General features: G+C 39.4%; 1 protein-coding gene across 17 annotated transcripts in view; it reads right to left on the reverse strand.

Moving 5' to 3' along the window:
* Window positions 1-17,085, reverse strand: part of LOC105492672 (uncharacterized) — a 232,880-nt gene that overhangs the window by 12,298 nt on the left and 203,497 nt on the right. For all 17 annotated transcript variants that reach the window (XM_071072739.1, XM_071072734.1, XM_071072733.1 and 14 more), the window contains one exon: window positions 8,333-8,446. In XM_071072739.1, the coding sequence (XP_070928840.1) occupies window positions 8,333-8,446 (114 nt within the window). The remainder of the gene's footprint in view (window positions 1-8,332; window positions 8,447-17,085) is intronic.

Raw genomic sequence — 17,085 nt, forward strand, 5'->3', positions numbered from 1 at the left:
TTAAATGTGTATGTACTTAATAATAGAACTTCAAAATACCTGAATCAAAATTGATAGAACTTCAAGGAGGAAGAGAAAAATCCACAATTATAATCAGCTATTTAACACCTCTCCCTCATTAACTGATTTAACAAGTAGACAGAAAATCATTCATGGTAAAGGTGACTTGAACAATACTAACAAAACAGATTGACCTAATTCACATCTACAGAATCTTCCACTCAACAGCAGGATACATCTTTTTTTCATGTGCACATGAAATATTTATCAAAAGAGACCATCTTCTGACTCTGAAATAAGTCTCAAAAAATCTAAAAGAATATGTTCTCTGGTCACAATAAAATTAGAAATCAATAACTGAACAGTATCTAGTAAATTTCCCCAAATATTTAGAATTTAGAATTTAAGTAACATGTATATAAATAATCCATTGTTCAAAGGAATCAAAGTAGAATTTAGAAAGTATTCTGAGCTGAATGAAATGAAGACAAAAACATCAAAATTTGTGGTATGCTGTTAAGCAAAAATTTGAGGAAAATTTACAGAATTAAATGTAAATTAAAAAAAAGTTCTCAAATCAGCTTCTACCTTAATAAAATAGAAAAAGAGGAGCAATGTAGACCTATAATAAGCAGAATAAAAGAAATTAACACCAGGAGAAATCAATGAAATAGAAATTTGAAAAAATAGTAGAGATCAACAACTCAAAAGAGATTTATTGAAACCAACACAGTAGCCTCCCCTTATCCATAATTTTGCTTTCTGTGGGTTCAGTTACCCACAGTATATAGTACAATAAAATGCAAAACTGATAAATCCCTAGCCACACTGATCAGGGGAAAAAATGAAGACACAAATTGCCAATTTCAGAAATGAGAGAAGAGGTATCACTGCAAAGTCTGCAAATATTAAAAGAAAAATAAAAGAATATTTTTAAACAACATTTGTCAGGCCTCTGAGCCCAAGCCTACACATATACATCTAGATGGCCTGAAGCAACTGAAGAATCACAAAAGAAATGAAAATGGCCAGTTCCTGACTTAACTGATGACATTACTCCTGGCTCAAAAGCTCCCCCACTGAGCACCTCTTGACCCCTGCCTCTGCCGGCCAGAGAACAACCCCTTTTGACTATAATTTTCCACTACCTACTCAAATCCTATGAAACTGCCCCACCCCTAACTCCCTTTGCTGACTCTCTTTTCAGACTCAGCCCGCCTGAACCCAGCTGATTAAAAAGCTTTATTGCTCACACAAAGCCTGTTTGGTGGTCTCTTCATACACATGCACGTGACATTTGGTGCCGTAACTTGGATTGGGGGACCTCCCTTGGGAGATCAATCCCCCGTCCTCCTGCTCTTTCCTCCATTAGAAAGATCCATCCACCTACGACCTTTGGTCCTCAGACCAACCAGCCCAAGGAACATCTCACCAATTTTAAATCAGGTAAGCAGCCTATTTTTACTCTCTTCTCTAACCTCTCTCACTATCCCTCAACCTCTTTCTCCTTTCAATTTTGGTGCCACCCTTCAATCTCTCCCTTCCCTTAATTTCAGTTCCTTTCCCTTTCTGGTAGAGACAGAGGAGATGCGTTTTATCCATGAACCCAAAACTCAAATACTGGTCACGGACTCGGGAAGACAGTCTTCCCTTGGTATTTAATCACTGCAGGGATGCCTGCCTGATTATTCACCCACATTTCAGAGGTGTCTGATTACCATTGGGACGCCTGCCTTGATCCTTCACCTTGGTGGCAAGCACCACCTCCCTGGGGGGCAACTACCCACCCCTTCTCTCCATGGCTGTACCCCTCTTTGCTCTGGGCTTGCTTCCTTCACTGTGGGCAACCTTCCACCCTCCATTCCTCCTTTTTCTCCCTTAGCCTGTGTTCTCAAGAACTTAAAACCTCTTCAACTCACACATGACCTAAAACCTAAATGCCTTATTTTTTTCTGCCATACTGCTTGACACCAATACAAACTCGACAATGATTCCAAATAGCCAGAAAATGGCACTTTCAATTTCTCCATCCTACAAAATCTAGATAATTCTTATCAAGAAATGGGCAAATGGTCTGAGGTGCCTGGTGTCCAGGCATTCTTTCATACATCAGTCCCTCCATAGTCTCTGCTCCAAATGCTACTCATCCCAAATCTTTCTTCTTTCTCTCCTGTCTGTTCCTTCAGTCTCCAAACCAAGCTCTGAGTCCTTTGAATTCTCCTTTTCTACGGACCCATCTGACCTCTCCCCTCCTCCCCAGACTGCTCTGAGCCAGGCAGAGCCAGGTCCCAATTTTTCCTTGGCCTCTGCTCCTCCACCCTATAATCATTCTATCACCTCCCTTCCTCACACCCAGTCCAGCTTACAGTTCCGTTCTGCAACTAGCCCTCCCCCACCTGCCCAACAATTTCCTCTTAAAGAGGTGGCTGGAGCTAAAGGCACAGTCAAGGTTAATGCTCTTTTTTCTTTATCCAACTTCTCCTAATTCAGTTAGTGTTTGGGCTTTTTTTCATGAAATATAAAAACTCAGACCAGTCCATGGCTTGTCTGGCAACAACTCTTAGATGCTTTACAGCCTCGGACCCAGAGGGGCCAGAAGGCTGTCTTATTCTCAAAATGCATTTTATTACCCAATCTGCTCCCGACATTAAAAAAAAACTCCAGAAATTAAATTCTGGTCCTCAAACCCCACAACTAGACTTAATTAACCTTGCCTTCAAGGTGTACAATAATAGGGAAGAGTTGGAATTACTTGCTTCGGCTGTGAAAAAATCCCCAGCCACATCTTCAGCATACAAGAACTTCAAAATGCCTGAACCACAGTGCCCAAGGGTTCCTTCAGGACCTCCTCCCCAGGATCTTGCTTCAAGTGCCAAAATCTGGCCACTGGGCCAAGAAATGCCCACAACCCGGGATTCCTCCTAAGCCATGTCCCATCGATGTGGGACCCCACTGGAAATCAAACTGTCCAACTCGCCCAGCAGCCACTCACAGAGCCCCTAGAGCTCTGGTCCAAGGCTGTCTGACTGACTCCTTCCCAGATCTGCTCATCTTAGCGGCTGAAGACTGATGCTGCCTGATCTCCTTGGAGGCCCCCTGGACCATCACGGATGCCGAGCTTCGGGTAACTCTCACAGTGGAGGGTAAGTCCATCCCCTTCTTAATCAATACAGAGGCTACCAAATCCACATTACCTTCTTTTCAGGGGCCTGTTTCCCTTGCCTCCATAACTGTTGTGGGTATTGACAGCCAGGCTTCTAAACCTCTTAAAATTCCCCAACTCTGGTGCCAACTTGGACAACATTCTTTTATGTACCCCTTTTTAGTTATCCCTACCTGCCCAGTTCCCTTATTAGGTCAAGGTACTTTAAATTATCTGCTTCCCTGACTATTCCTAGGCTACAGCCACACTTCATTGCTGCCCTTTTTCCCAGTTCAAAGCCTCCTTCGCATCCTCCCCTTGTATCTCCCCACCTTAATCCACAAGTATGGGACATCTCTACTCCCTCCTTGGAGACCAATCATGCACCCCTAACCATCCCATTAAAACCTAATCACCCTTACCCCACTCAATGCCAATATCCCATCCCACAGCACGCTTTAAAAGGATTAAAGCCCATTATCACTCGCCTTTACAGCATGGCCTTTTAAAGCCTATAAACTCTCCTTACAATTTCCCAGTTTACCTGTCCAAAAATCAGACAAGTCTCAGAAGTTAGTTCAGGATCTATGCCTTATCAACCAAATTGTGTTGCCTATCCACTCCGTGGTGACTAACCCATATACTCTCCTATCCTCAATACCTCCCTCCACAACCCATTATTCTGTTCTTGATCTCAAACATGCTTTCTTTTTTTTTTTTTTTTTTTTTTTTTTTGAGACGGAGTCTCGCTCTGTCGCCCAGGCTGGAGTGCAGTGGCCGGATCTCAGCTCACAGCAAGCTCCGCCTCCCGGGTTTACACCATTCTCCTGCCTCAGCCCCCCGAGTAGCTGGGACTACAGGCGCCCGCCACCACGCCCGGCTAGTTTTTTGTATTTTTTAGTAGAGACAGGGTTTCACCGTGTTAGCCAGGATGGTCTCGATCTCCTGACATCGTGATCCGCCCGTCTTGGCCTCCCAAAGTGCTGGGATTACAGGCTTGAGCCACTGCGCCCGGCCTCAAACATGCTTTCTCTACTATTCCTTTGCACCCTTCATCCCAGCCTCTCTTCACTTTCACTTACACTGACCCTGACACCCATCAGGCTCAGCAAATTACCTGGGTTGTACTGCTGCAAGGCTTCACAGGCAGCCCTCATTACTTCAGTCAAGCCCAAATTTCTTTCTCTTCCATTACCTATCTCAGCATAATTCTTCATGAAAACACACATGCTCTCCCTGCTGATCATGTCTGGCTAATCTCCCAAACCCCAATCCCTTCTACAAAACAACAACTCCTTTCCTTCCTAGGCATGGTTAGGTACTTCCACCTTTGGATACCTAGTTTTACCATCCTGACTAAACCATTATACAAACTCACAAAACAAACAAACAAACAAACAAACAAAAAACCTACCTGACCCTATAAATCCTAAATCATTTCCCCACTTGCCTTTCCATTCCCTAACTAACAGCCCTAAGAGCTGCTCCCACACTAGCTCTCCCTAACTTATCACAACCCTTTTTCATTACACGCAGCCAAAGTGCAGGACTGTGCGGTCGGAATTCTTACACAAGAGTCAGGACCGTGCTCTGTAGCCTTTCTGTCCAAACAACTTGACCTAACTGTTTTAGGCTGGCTCCCACATTATTCCTGATACCACACTTGACCCCCATGACTGTATCTCTCTGATCCACCTGGCATTCACTCCATTTCCCCATATTTCCTTCTTTCCTATTCTCACCCTGATCACAATTGGTTTATTGATGGCAGTTCCACCAGGCCTAATTGCCACTTACTAGCAAAGACAGGCTATGCTATAGTAGTATCTTCCACATCTATCCTCTGCCCCCCTCCACTACATCTCAGCAAGCCAAACTCATTGCCTTAACTCAAATTCTAACTCATGCAAAGGGACTACATGTCAATATTTATACTGACTCTAAATATGCCTTCCATATCCTGCACCACCATGCTGTTATATAGGCAGAAAGACGTTTCCTCATTACACAAGGGTCCTCCATCATTAATGCCTTTTTAATGAAAACTCTTCTCAAGGCTGCTTTACTTCCAAAGGAAGCTAGAGTCATACACTGCAAGGGCCACCAAAAGACATCAGCTCCCATCTCTCACGGCAATGCTTATGCTGATAAGGTAGCTAAAGAAGCAGCTAGCATTCCAACTTCTGTCCCTCATGGCCAGTTTTCCTCCTTCTCATTGGTCACTCCCACCTACTCTCCCATTGAAACTTTCACCTATCAATTTCTTCCTACACAAGGCAAATGGTTCTTGGACCAAGGAAAATACCTCCTTCCAGCCTCACAGGCCCATTCTATTCTATCGTCATTTCATGACCTCTTCCATGTAGGTTACAAGCTGCTAGCCCACCTTTTAGAACCTCTCATTTCCTTTCCATCATGGAAATCTATCCTTAAGGAAATCAATTCTCAGTGTTCCATCTGCTATTCTACTATTCCTCAGGGATTGTTCAGGCCTCCTCCCTTCCCTAAACATGAAGCTTGGGGATTTGCCCCTGCCCAGGACTGGCAAATTGACTTTACTCACATGCCTCAAGTCAGGAAACTAAAAAACCTCTTGGTCTGGGTAGACACTTTCATTGGATGGGTAGAGGCCTTTCCCACAGGGTCTGAGAAGGCCACCACAGTCATTTCCTCCCTTCTGTTAGACATAATTCCTCGGTTTGGCCTTCCCACCTCTATACAGTCTGATAATGGACTGGCCTTTATTAGTCAAATCACCCAAGCAGTTTCTCAGGCTCTTGGTATTCAGTGGAACCTTCATACCCTTTACCATCCTCAATCTTCAGGAAAGGTAAAACGGACTAATGGTCTTTTCCCAAAAACTTGCCAACCAAGCAAGCAATTATGCTGAACCCCCTTGAGCATTCTCTAATTGGATGTCCTGGGTCCTCCCAATTCTTAGTCCTTTAATACCTGTTTCTCTCCTTCTCTTATTTGGACCTTGTGTCTTCCAATTAGTTTCTCAATTCATCCAAAACTATATCCAGGCCATCACCAATCATTCTGTACAACAAATGCTCCTTCTAACAACCCCATAATATCACCCCTTACCACAAAATCTTCCTTCAGCTTAATCTCTTCCACTCTAGGTTCCCACACCACCCCTAATCCTGCTCAAAGCAGTCCTGAGAAACATCGCCCATTATCTCTCCATACCACCCCACAAAATTTTCGCTGCCCCAACACTTCAACACTATTTTATGTTATTTTTCTTATTAATATAAGAAGACAGAAATGTCAGACCTCTGAGCCCAAGCTAAGCCATCATATCCCCTGTGACCTGCACGTATACATCCGGATGGCCTGAAGCAACTTAGATCCACAAAAGAAGTGAAAATAGCCTTAAATGATGACATTCCACCATTGTGATTTGTTTCTGCTGCACCCTAACTGATCAATGTACTTTGCAATCTCCCCCACCCTTAAGAAGGTTCTTTGTAATTCTCCCCACCCTTGAGAATATATTTGGTGAGATCTATCCCCTGCCCACAAAACACTGCTCTTAACTCCACCACCTATCCCAAAACCTATAAGAACTAACGATAATCCCACCACCCTTTGCTGACTCTCTTTTCGGACTCAGCCCACCTGCACCCAGGTGAAATAAACAGCCTTGTTGCTCACACAAAGCCTGTTTGGTGGTCTCTTCACATGGACATGCATGACAGTTGTCTTTGTGTAGGCCAGGCACCGTGGCTTATGCCTGTAATCCCAACACTTCAGGAGGCCGAGGTGGGCAGATCACCTGAGGTCAGGAGTTCAAGACCAGCCTGGCCAACATGGTGAAACGCCGTCTCTACTAAAAATACAAAAATTAGCTGGGCATGGTGGTGGGCACCTGTAATCCCAGCTACTAGGGAGGCTGGGGTAGGAGAATTGCTTGAACCCAGGAAGCAGAGGCTGCAGTGAGCCGAGATCACACCACTGTACTCTAGCCTAGGCACCAAGAGCGAAACTCCCTCTCTAAAAAAACAAACAAACAAACGAACAAAAACAATGAGCCAGTTACTCTTCTAGGCACCTTCTGGGCATAAATTTATTTAATCTTCACAGTAAACTGATAAGGTAGATATTTTCCCGATTTACAGATAAGAAAACTGATGTGCAGAATGGTTAATTCATCCAGTATTCTATAGTTTATAAGTGGGAAGGCTAAAATTTGAATCCAAGAATTCTGAATTGTGCATTGTATGGTATGGCTCTAAAATGATTAGAACTTTCATTTTTATGAAATATGGTTTTCTTATCTAGAACCATTTGACCCACCAATCCCATTACTGGGTATATACCTAAAGGAATATAAATCATTCTACTATAAAGACACATGCATACATATGTTTATTGCAGCACTATTTACAATAGCAAAGACTTGCAACAACCCATTTGCAACAAACCCAAATGCCCATCAATGATAGACTGGATAAAGAAAATGTAGCACATATATACCATGGAATACAATGCAGCCATAAAAAAAAATGAGTTCATGTCCTTTGCAGGGACATGGATAAAGCTGGAAACCATCATTCTCAGCAAACTAAAACAGGAACAGAAAACCAAACACCACACATTCTCACTCACAAGTGGGAGTTGAACAGTGAGAACACAGACACAGGGAGGGAAACATCACACACCAAAGCCTGTTGGTGGGTGGGGGACAAGAAGGGGGATAGCATTAGGAGAAATACTTAATGCATGTGGGGCTTAAAATCTAGATGACGGGTTGATAGGTGCAGCAAACCACCATGGTACATATATACCTATGTAACAAAACTGCACGTTCTGCACATGTATCCCAGAACTTAAAGTATAATAAAAAAGGAAAGAAATATGGTTTTCTTTGAAATTGCTGTGGTTTGAATTGGATTTCAATTACTTGATTAAAACTTTATCAAGTAATTGATAGTGTACCTCTCATACACTACTTTAAATTTTCTCATCCAACCCCTTACTCTAGCCAGGGTTGCAGCAACCAGCCCTACCTCCCTTTGAATAGCTCCATGCTGATGTCATCTGACAGCATCTTACTTGAGGCTGCCCTGAGTACCTCTCACTCCTGCCCCTGGGATTCTCTCATGCTGCAGCATGGAGCATCCACGAAAATCCACTTGATGTCCATGCACGTGCAATCTACAAGTACAAATACATTCTTACCCTTGAGGTTATCCTTGACTAATTGGAGACCAGAACTACTGAATAAATGCTTGCTTCTTTCATCTCCTAAACAGATGGCTCTGATACTCATTTCATGAGGTTCCTCAGGAGATCCTGCAGAATCAAGCACAGTCACGCACAGTGAAGCCAGCTTAAGAGCACATCCATGTTTTGGCTTTCCCTAGTTTCCTGCTAAATGGCTCTTATTCTTCACTGTGGAACCCTGAGATCGCTTTCCAAATAAACTTCTTTGATGACATGCTTTCACTCAGTCTCTACTTGGAGAGAAATTCTGGCTAACCACTTTTACTTTTACCAATTTTTTAAATTCCACAATTTTAAAAAAGCCTTGTCCATAAACTATGTGAAAACCCTCTATTGGCTATAATAGCAAAATATGAATTATTGGCTATAATAGCAAAATACGAATTATTGGCTATAATACCAAAATATGAATTAAAGTTTTCATTTTCCCTAAAATTTTTGAAAATTATTTCCTTAATCTCTAATTTATTTGTTAATGGACTAGACTAGGACGTGTTGAGCAAATGCCAGTTGTTCTGTTTGGAAAATGCTATTTGTTGTGTATTCTTTAAATACTTGGCATGGGCTTATAATTTGGTGAATGATTTGCTTTTTTAGCAATAACAGCAGTAACTCATTAAGGCAGTTATGCATGATGTTACTATATTTTAATATTATTATTAAGATAACCAACTTAGTACTTGAATACCAAGGAACGGCAATGCTTATTTTATTACCTACGAATAGAAGGGGTGGGTGAAAAAAATAAATCAGCAATTAACATCAGAAAACATCATGAGCCTTTCATTTATTATTTGCTTACAAATTGCATTGAAATTTTATTTAAGAACTTTGTGAGGTTAGTTCTGTGAATTGCACATTGGTATACCAGCCAGTAAGGAAGAACATGGCTGGAGGAATTTAATATTTTGCTTATAACCCTCAGTCATGTTGTTTCAAAGATGTGATCCAAGGTTACAGTCATGTAGTAACCATATTATTTTTTAAGACGCCCTGAAATTAAGCAGAATGTTACTTCCCAATTACCCAACAATTATCTCAAATGAATGCTAGCAGGCAACACATACATACATACACACACACACACACACACACACACACACACACACGACCAAACTCAAACTACCTCTGATGCCCCAAACCCAACATAAGCCCACTCAGCATCTTGAAGCTAAGTTCAAACCACTTCCTTACGAAATTGGAGCCTTCCTTAAGCTACCAAGACCAGTTCAGAACCACCACAATTTTGCTAAGAACCAAACTAATGGTAAGTTTTGTGTTATATTTAGAGGTGCCAGTAGAATATATCACTGATAACTCACCATTATAACTAGAAATAAAATAACTAGTTTGATCGTTTTAAATTGAAGGGCTATAATTAAGTTGACACCAAGAATTGTGGTCTGTTTTCCAAGTAATAACTATAATCTTACAACTGGTATAATCTTACAACTCGTATACCTACAATAGGTATAATCTTGCAGCTGACTGAACACTTAGCACTGAGAGATGTTCTTTCAAAAGGGACTCAAAAGCTTAATGTCTTGAAATGGTTTGAATTTACAACTGAAAGTACACAGAAAGATATCTTTTGGTAAATGTTAGTATTGAAACACACACAGTAAAGAGCACCGTATATACAATAAAGAACACAGCTCAACAAATTTTTATAAATTGAATGCATCCAGGTGACCACCATCTACATCAAGATAGAGAGCATTATTAGAATATTAGAATCCCAGAAGTCTCCTATCCCCTCTCAACCATCCTCAATCATTATTCCTCCAAAGGTAACCAATATTCTGACTTCTATCACCATACTTTTAGCTTTGGTTGTTGTTGAAGTTTATATGAATGGAATCATACATTATCACATACTCTTGTGTCTAGTTTTTTGAAACCTTTTTTCAATTGATATGTCATAGTTGTACAAATTTTGGAGGTACATGTGATTTTTGATACACATACACAATGTGTAATGATAAACTCAGAATAATTGGAATATCCATCACTTCAAACATTTATATTTTGTCTTGAGAACATTCTAATATTTCTTTTCTAGCTATTTTAAAATATGTGATAAGCGAACTATAATCTCCTGATTCTACTATCAAATAATAGAATTTATTCTAACTGTAGTTTTATGCGCATTAATCAACTTCTCTTTGCCTCCTTCTACCCTTCCCAGCCTCTGTCTGACTTTTTTGACCAATAGCTTATCTATAAGATTTCTCCATATTTTTACTTGTAGCCATGGTTTGATATTTTTTAGTGCTGTATAATATCCCATTATTACATTTATCACAATTCATTTGTATTTTCTACTTCTAATGGACATTTGGGTATTTCCAGTTTGAGAATCTTACAAATAATGCTAATATAAATATTTGTACATATTCTGATGAATATATAAATGTATTTCTGTTGGGTATATATCTAATATTAGAATTTCTGTGTCATAAGGTATGTTTATGTTTAGCTTTGGTAGGTATTTCAAATAGATTTTTTAAAGTAGTTGTACTAATTTACATCCTCCCTGCCCCTAGCAGTGTAGGAAAGTGTTATGTTATTTTATACCCTTACCAATAATTGTCCACTTTTTATTTATTTTTTTATTTCAGTCATTCCATTCACCCCACTCAGTGGGTAGGTAGTGCTATGTCATTGTGGATGCAACATGCATTTTTCTGTTGATGATGTTGAACGTCTTTTCATATGCTAATTATCATTTGCACATACTCCTAAGTACCTATTCATGTTTTATTTTTTTCATGTTAATTGGGTCACTGTCATATTTCTTAATTTTTTAATTCAAGCTATTTGTTAGATACATGCATTTCAAATATATTCACTCTTCTATGGCTTAAGTTTTTAACTCTATTGTACATTTTAATGAACAGAAATTCTTAATTTTTAATAAGGTACAATTTATCAATTTTTTCCCTTATGGTTAGTGCTTTTGTATCCTTTTTAGAAATCTTTGCTCATCCCTAGATCATGGAGATCTTGTTCTATGTTAATCTTTAGAAGTTTTATTTTTTCATTTTTCACACTTAAGCATATTGCCTTTAAGTATCCACATATAATTAAGTACATGGAACCCATCTGAAGTTAATTTTTATGTATGGTATGAGGTAGGGGCCAAGGTTCATTTTTTTTTCATGTGGATATTGAACCAATCCAGTTCAATTTACTTTTTAAAATTCTTTCCTCAGAATGCACTTAATTTACACCCATGTTGAAAGTGACTATATATGCAGACATCTCTTACTGGACTCACTAGTCTTTTCTATAAGCTACCTGTTCATCTTTGTGCTAATACAATACTGCTTTAATTATGATAAGTGTTGATATTCAGTGGCATAAGTGCTCTAACTTACATCTCCTTCAAGAGTGGCTTGATTATTCTAGACCCTTTGCTTTCTCATAAAAATTTTAGGATTTGTTTATCAATTTTCATTTAAAGAAATGCTGATGGAATTTTAATTGGGCTTGCATTAAATCCATAAATCAATTTAGGGGAGAATATCTATTCTAGGAAGTGATAAATCTCTTCTTTTATGTGGGTCCTCTTTCATTTACCTCAATAATATTTTGTAGTTTTCTTTTGTAGGTTTTCAATGTTTGATAGACTGATTTCTATGTATTTATTGCTTTTGATGCCATTGGAAAGAGCATCATTTTTAATCAATTCATCTGCAGGCTTATTGCCTTATTTAGGAAAATAATAGAGTTTCTGTGTATTTACCTTGTATTCAGTGACTTTACTCATTCACTTGTCAAAGCTGGTTGCTTGTAGATTCTTTCTGATTTTCCATGTACAAAATCCACATTTTCTCTAAGTAATGACTATTTAAAAATTTGTAATTTTCATGACTTTGGTTTCTTTTGTTTGTTCTACTGCACTAACCATGTGTTCCTGTACAGCATTAAGTGGAAGGGGTGGTACTGAACACTCTTGTGTTATTTCAGACTTTAGGGGAGAAGCCATTCACTATTTCCCCATTAAGTGAGTAGCTGTAAGTTTTTTAAAATGGTTATTGTTTGATTTTTTTAAATTTCTAGTTCCTAAGATATTTTAGCATGAATGAGTGTTGAATTTTTTCAAATGCTTTCTCTGCATCTACTGAGATAATCGCATTGTTTTCTTATATTTTTTCACTGTGGTATCTTATGAAGATTAAAATTTTAATATTAAATCAACCACACATTCCTAGAATAGACTCAACTTGGTCATGATGTATTTGATGTGTGAATATTTATTTTATTTAAGATTTTTGAGTCTATGTTTATATAAGAAATTGGCTTTTAGATTTTGCTTTTTATAATATCCTTGCTAGGTTTTAATTTCAAGATTACTCTGGCCTCATAAAATGAGTTGGGAGATGTTCCCTCTTTTTTTATCCTTTGTCTTTTCTCCGTGGGCATAGCATTTTAAGGAGTTTCAAATGACTCTGGAGTGTTTATGAAGGCCCCTCTTTGGAAAGCCTGAATTCTAGTTTTTCCTCAGTACTAATAGATTGCCAAATATCTGCAGCTCAGCTTCTTAGCCTCTTAGCAACTGTAATCTGCTGGCTTTCTATGTGTCTCCTTCTGTGCACACACAGCTTAGAAGTCATCAAATGACTCAAGGGGAAACTGCGTACAAAATGCTGGGTTTAATTCTCTACAGCTTTCTTTTCTCAGCACAGGATGATTTCAAGTCCTATTCATCTTAGTGGCTCCAAATTCCAATTTTTATACCCCTTTCCCAGTGAAACTGCCAGAGCTCTAGGATGCTGCTTTCCTCCCAGCTTGTGTCCCATCTTCTCAGGAGTAAAAGCAGTAGCAAATGCAGGACTCACCTTAATATTCTTTTTTTTTTTTTTTTTTTTTTTTTTTTTTTTTTTTTTTTTGAGACGGAGTCTCGCTCTGTCGCCCAGGCTGGAGTGCAGTGGCCGGGTCTCAGCTCACTGCAAGCTCCGCCTCCCGGGTTCACGCCATTCTCCTGCCTCAGCCTCCTGAGTAGCTGGGACTACAGGCGCCCGCCACCTCGCCCGGCTAGTTTTTTGTATTTTTAGAAGAGACGGGGTTTCACCATGTTAGCCAGGATGGTCTCGATCTCCTGACCTTGTGATCCGCCCGTCTCGGCCTCCCAAAGTGCTGGGATTACAGGCTTGAGCCACCGCGCCCGGCCAATATTCTTTTATTCACTACGAGATCCCAGCCCTTCAAGTCCTGGCTTTCGAGATTACTCTCCAATGACTTAAGATGGTTGTTTTAGTTTGTTTGCTTTGCATTTTATCCAGCCTTTATAGTTAATATAGCAGAAACACTACACTGATAAGAGCTACTCCATCATAGCTAGAGTTAAAACCCCTTAATAGAGCTCTGCAATAGATGCTCATGAGGCATCACCACTCACTCTATCTTTTCACATCTGGAATAGGCTGCTCTTTTGCTGAGGTTAGGAGTTTGTTCCCCAGTTAGGGGCAGGATGAAAGACTTTGTCTCACGCTCCTGAGCCCTGTAATTGTTCACTGAATGGGAGTCATCTTCATGGTCCATTGGTGTTGCCTCCAGACAGCAGACTTTTTTAATAGTGATATTTATGGGGCTATTTATTGGGGCATAATTTTATCCAAACTGGATTTCTCAATTCTACCAATTCACACTAAAACTGGAGATACTACATGGCATAATAAGTTTGCTTATTTGTTTTTCTGTTCAAACAACTACCATATTCTCCTATATAGGGGAAAGATAAATATTACCTCATAAATCAGAAATATGAATCTACCACCTGAGCACTAATAACATATATACATGTGATTGATTCATTACCTGCAACTTCAGAAGTCACAATATTTCAAAAGATGTTTATAGCATAAATTTCTTCCACATGGGCCCCAACCCATGTCCTGTTAATGCTAACAATATACAGTCAGAAATTTACAAAAGAGTCAAGAGGAATCCTCTGGATAATCTATTTCCTGATTTTTCTGGAAGACTCTTACAAAACAGTAACTTATATTGAATTTTAAAAGGGATAAATAACTACCAATTGAAATGTTATTCTGTCACCATGTATCTAAGAGTGGCACGGAGACAAATTTGCCTAATCTATAATAAAAATATTTTTTAATTTTAAAAATTTCTCTGAGTTTCTAGTTTCCTAAATCCTATCACGGAAAAACATTAACAGTGCATATCGGTAACTGGAAAGTTTATTGGCTTTAATTTCTGAATAGCCATGAAAAGTGATAAAAATGAGGGGTGGAAAGAATTGGCGGAAAATCTAATTATTGTTTACACAACGAATGGTCCCTGGTTCTAGGCCATTTTCATTTTATTGCTAAGCCTCTCTCCTTGGAGCCTCTCTTTTCTCTTTACATCTTCAATATCCTGGCAGGGCTTACTGTTTGCACTTTGTAACACTAAAGTCTACTGACGCGAACTGCTTTGTCAGAGGGGTTCACTTATGCAGATCTAGCCTTAAATGGCTCAGATTATGTGTGAATCAGCCCAACAGAGAGATATTGTCCTTCTATCGGGGTTCAGAACATCAATCCCGAAATATGGCAGCTTGGAAATTGAGAAAACAACAGAGGCAGAAAGATCACTCATGATCTTCTCTTAGAGACCCTCAAGTGTCAAGTGCTCTGCCCTACACCTAGAGGAAAGGAATGAAGACACAAAAATGCTAAAAAGAATCTAAACAACTCAGCCTTTCTAAGTTCTCCCAATTTATTACTATTAGATGACATCCCCTTTGTACAATCATACCTCTACATGACTGTCCACTCTTCATCAAGTCTGCATAAAAACACAGTTTTCCCCATGTCTTTGGGACTACATTTCGGAAGGCTCCTATCTCATGTAAAATTTTGGTTAAATATGTTTGTCATGCTTCTCTCTTGTTAATCTGTCTTTTGTTATAGGGGTATCAGCCATGAGTCTTGCAATGGGTAAGGAAAACATTATTTTTCCCCTGCATTTCACACATACCAACAGTGAATAGCAAAGCCTGGGACCACTCTTATCTTCAGTTCTTTATTGAAGACATGACCAAATATCACCAGCCTTCAGAGTAGGTGACAGAATGAAAACATGTAGTCACACTTCTGCTTTAAGACAGGATGAATTAATGACAAACTGAAATGATCTTTCCTCCTAAAGGCCTCTAATTAGTTAATGGTACATTCACTTATAAGATAATTGTTATGAAACCTATTTATGGACTGTGCTACAGTATGAGAAAAACCAAGTATTTTCTTAAAGATCTTCTGAGACACTGGGCAATAGGAGAAAACAATTCACAAAGAGGGGAAAGTAGTTTCTGCAAAACCTTAAATGTCAATCAACAAATGTATACTAAAAGACATAGGGGATACAAAGTCTTTAATTCCTGTTTATAGGGAATCTGGGGACTAATTAGGAAACAAAATGGTGGCTGTGGAATAACACTAATAAATAACGCACTTCATAAGAGCTGGGGGCTTTCTCCCAAAGTCTGACAGCACTCATTGGCAATACATAATTTTTAATTTGAATTTCTCTCTACCGAAATATATTATCGGCTTCTTGAGGACAGAAACTATGTTTTCTTCATAAAACCTGAAATAATACTCTATAAATATTTGTTGATTGGAACGGTTTTTCCTTTCTTCTTCTTCTTTTTATTTATTTATTTATTTATTTATTTTTGAGACAGGGTCTTCCTTTGTCACCCAGGCCAGAGTGCAGTGGCGTGATCACGGCTCACTGCAGCCAGCCTCGACCTGCTGGGATCAAGTGATCCTCCCATCTCAGCCTCCTGAGTAGCTGGGATTGGAGGTGTGTGCCACCACACCTCCTAATTTTTTTTTTTATTTTTTGTAGAGATGGGGTCTTGCCATGTTGCCCAGGCTGGTCACGAACTCCTGGGCTCAAGTGATCCTTTCACCTCAGCCTCCCAAAGTGCTGGGATTACAGGTATGAGCCACCACGCCCAACCAATTGAAAAGGTTTTGATGTAGCCAGGGCAACTCTATGCAAATTCCCTTTCAGAGAAATTCATTGTTTCAAGTGTGTGTGCACACACACTAAGCAATATTTCTGACCCCTTGGAGTGTAGCAGAATGTAATGCAGGTATACCTCAGATATACTGCAGGTTCACTTTCAAACCATCACAATAAAGTGAACATCACTATAAAGCAAGTCACACAAATTTTTGGTTTCCCAGTGCGTATAAAAGTTAGGCTTAAACTATACTGTAGTCAATTAAGTGTACAATACCACTATGTATTAAAAAGCAATGTGCATGCCTCAACTTAAAAAGACTTTATTGCTAAAAATACAGCTCTCTGAGCCTTACAAGTCGTAATTTTTTTTCCGCTGGTGGAGGGTCCTGCCTCGATGTTGATGGTTGCTGACTGATCAGGGTGACGGTTGCTGAAAATTAAGGTGGCTGCGGCAATTACTCAAAATTAGATAACAATAAAGTCTGCCACATTGATTGACCCTTCCTTTCATGACAGATTTCTCTGTAACATGTAATGCTGTCTGATAGCATTTTGCCCACCGTAAAACTTCTTTCAAAACTGGAGCTGATCCTCAAAGCCCTGCCACTGCTTTATCAACTGTCTATAATATTCTAAATCTTTTGTTGTCATTTCAACAATGTTCACCACATCTTCACCAGGAATATATTCCATCTTAAGAAACCACTTTCTTTGCTCATTCGTTA

Source organism: Macaca nemestrina, chromosome 11 (genome assembly GCF_043159975.1).
Source record: "Macaca nemestrina isolate mMacNem1 chromosome 11, mMacNem.hap1, whole genome shotgun sequence".
NCBI lineage: Eukaryota > Metazoa > Chordata > Mammalia > Primates > Cercopithecidae > Macaca > Macaca nemestrina.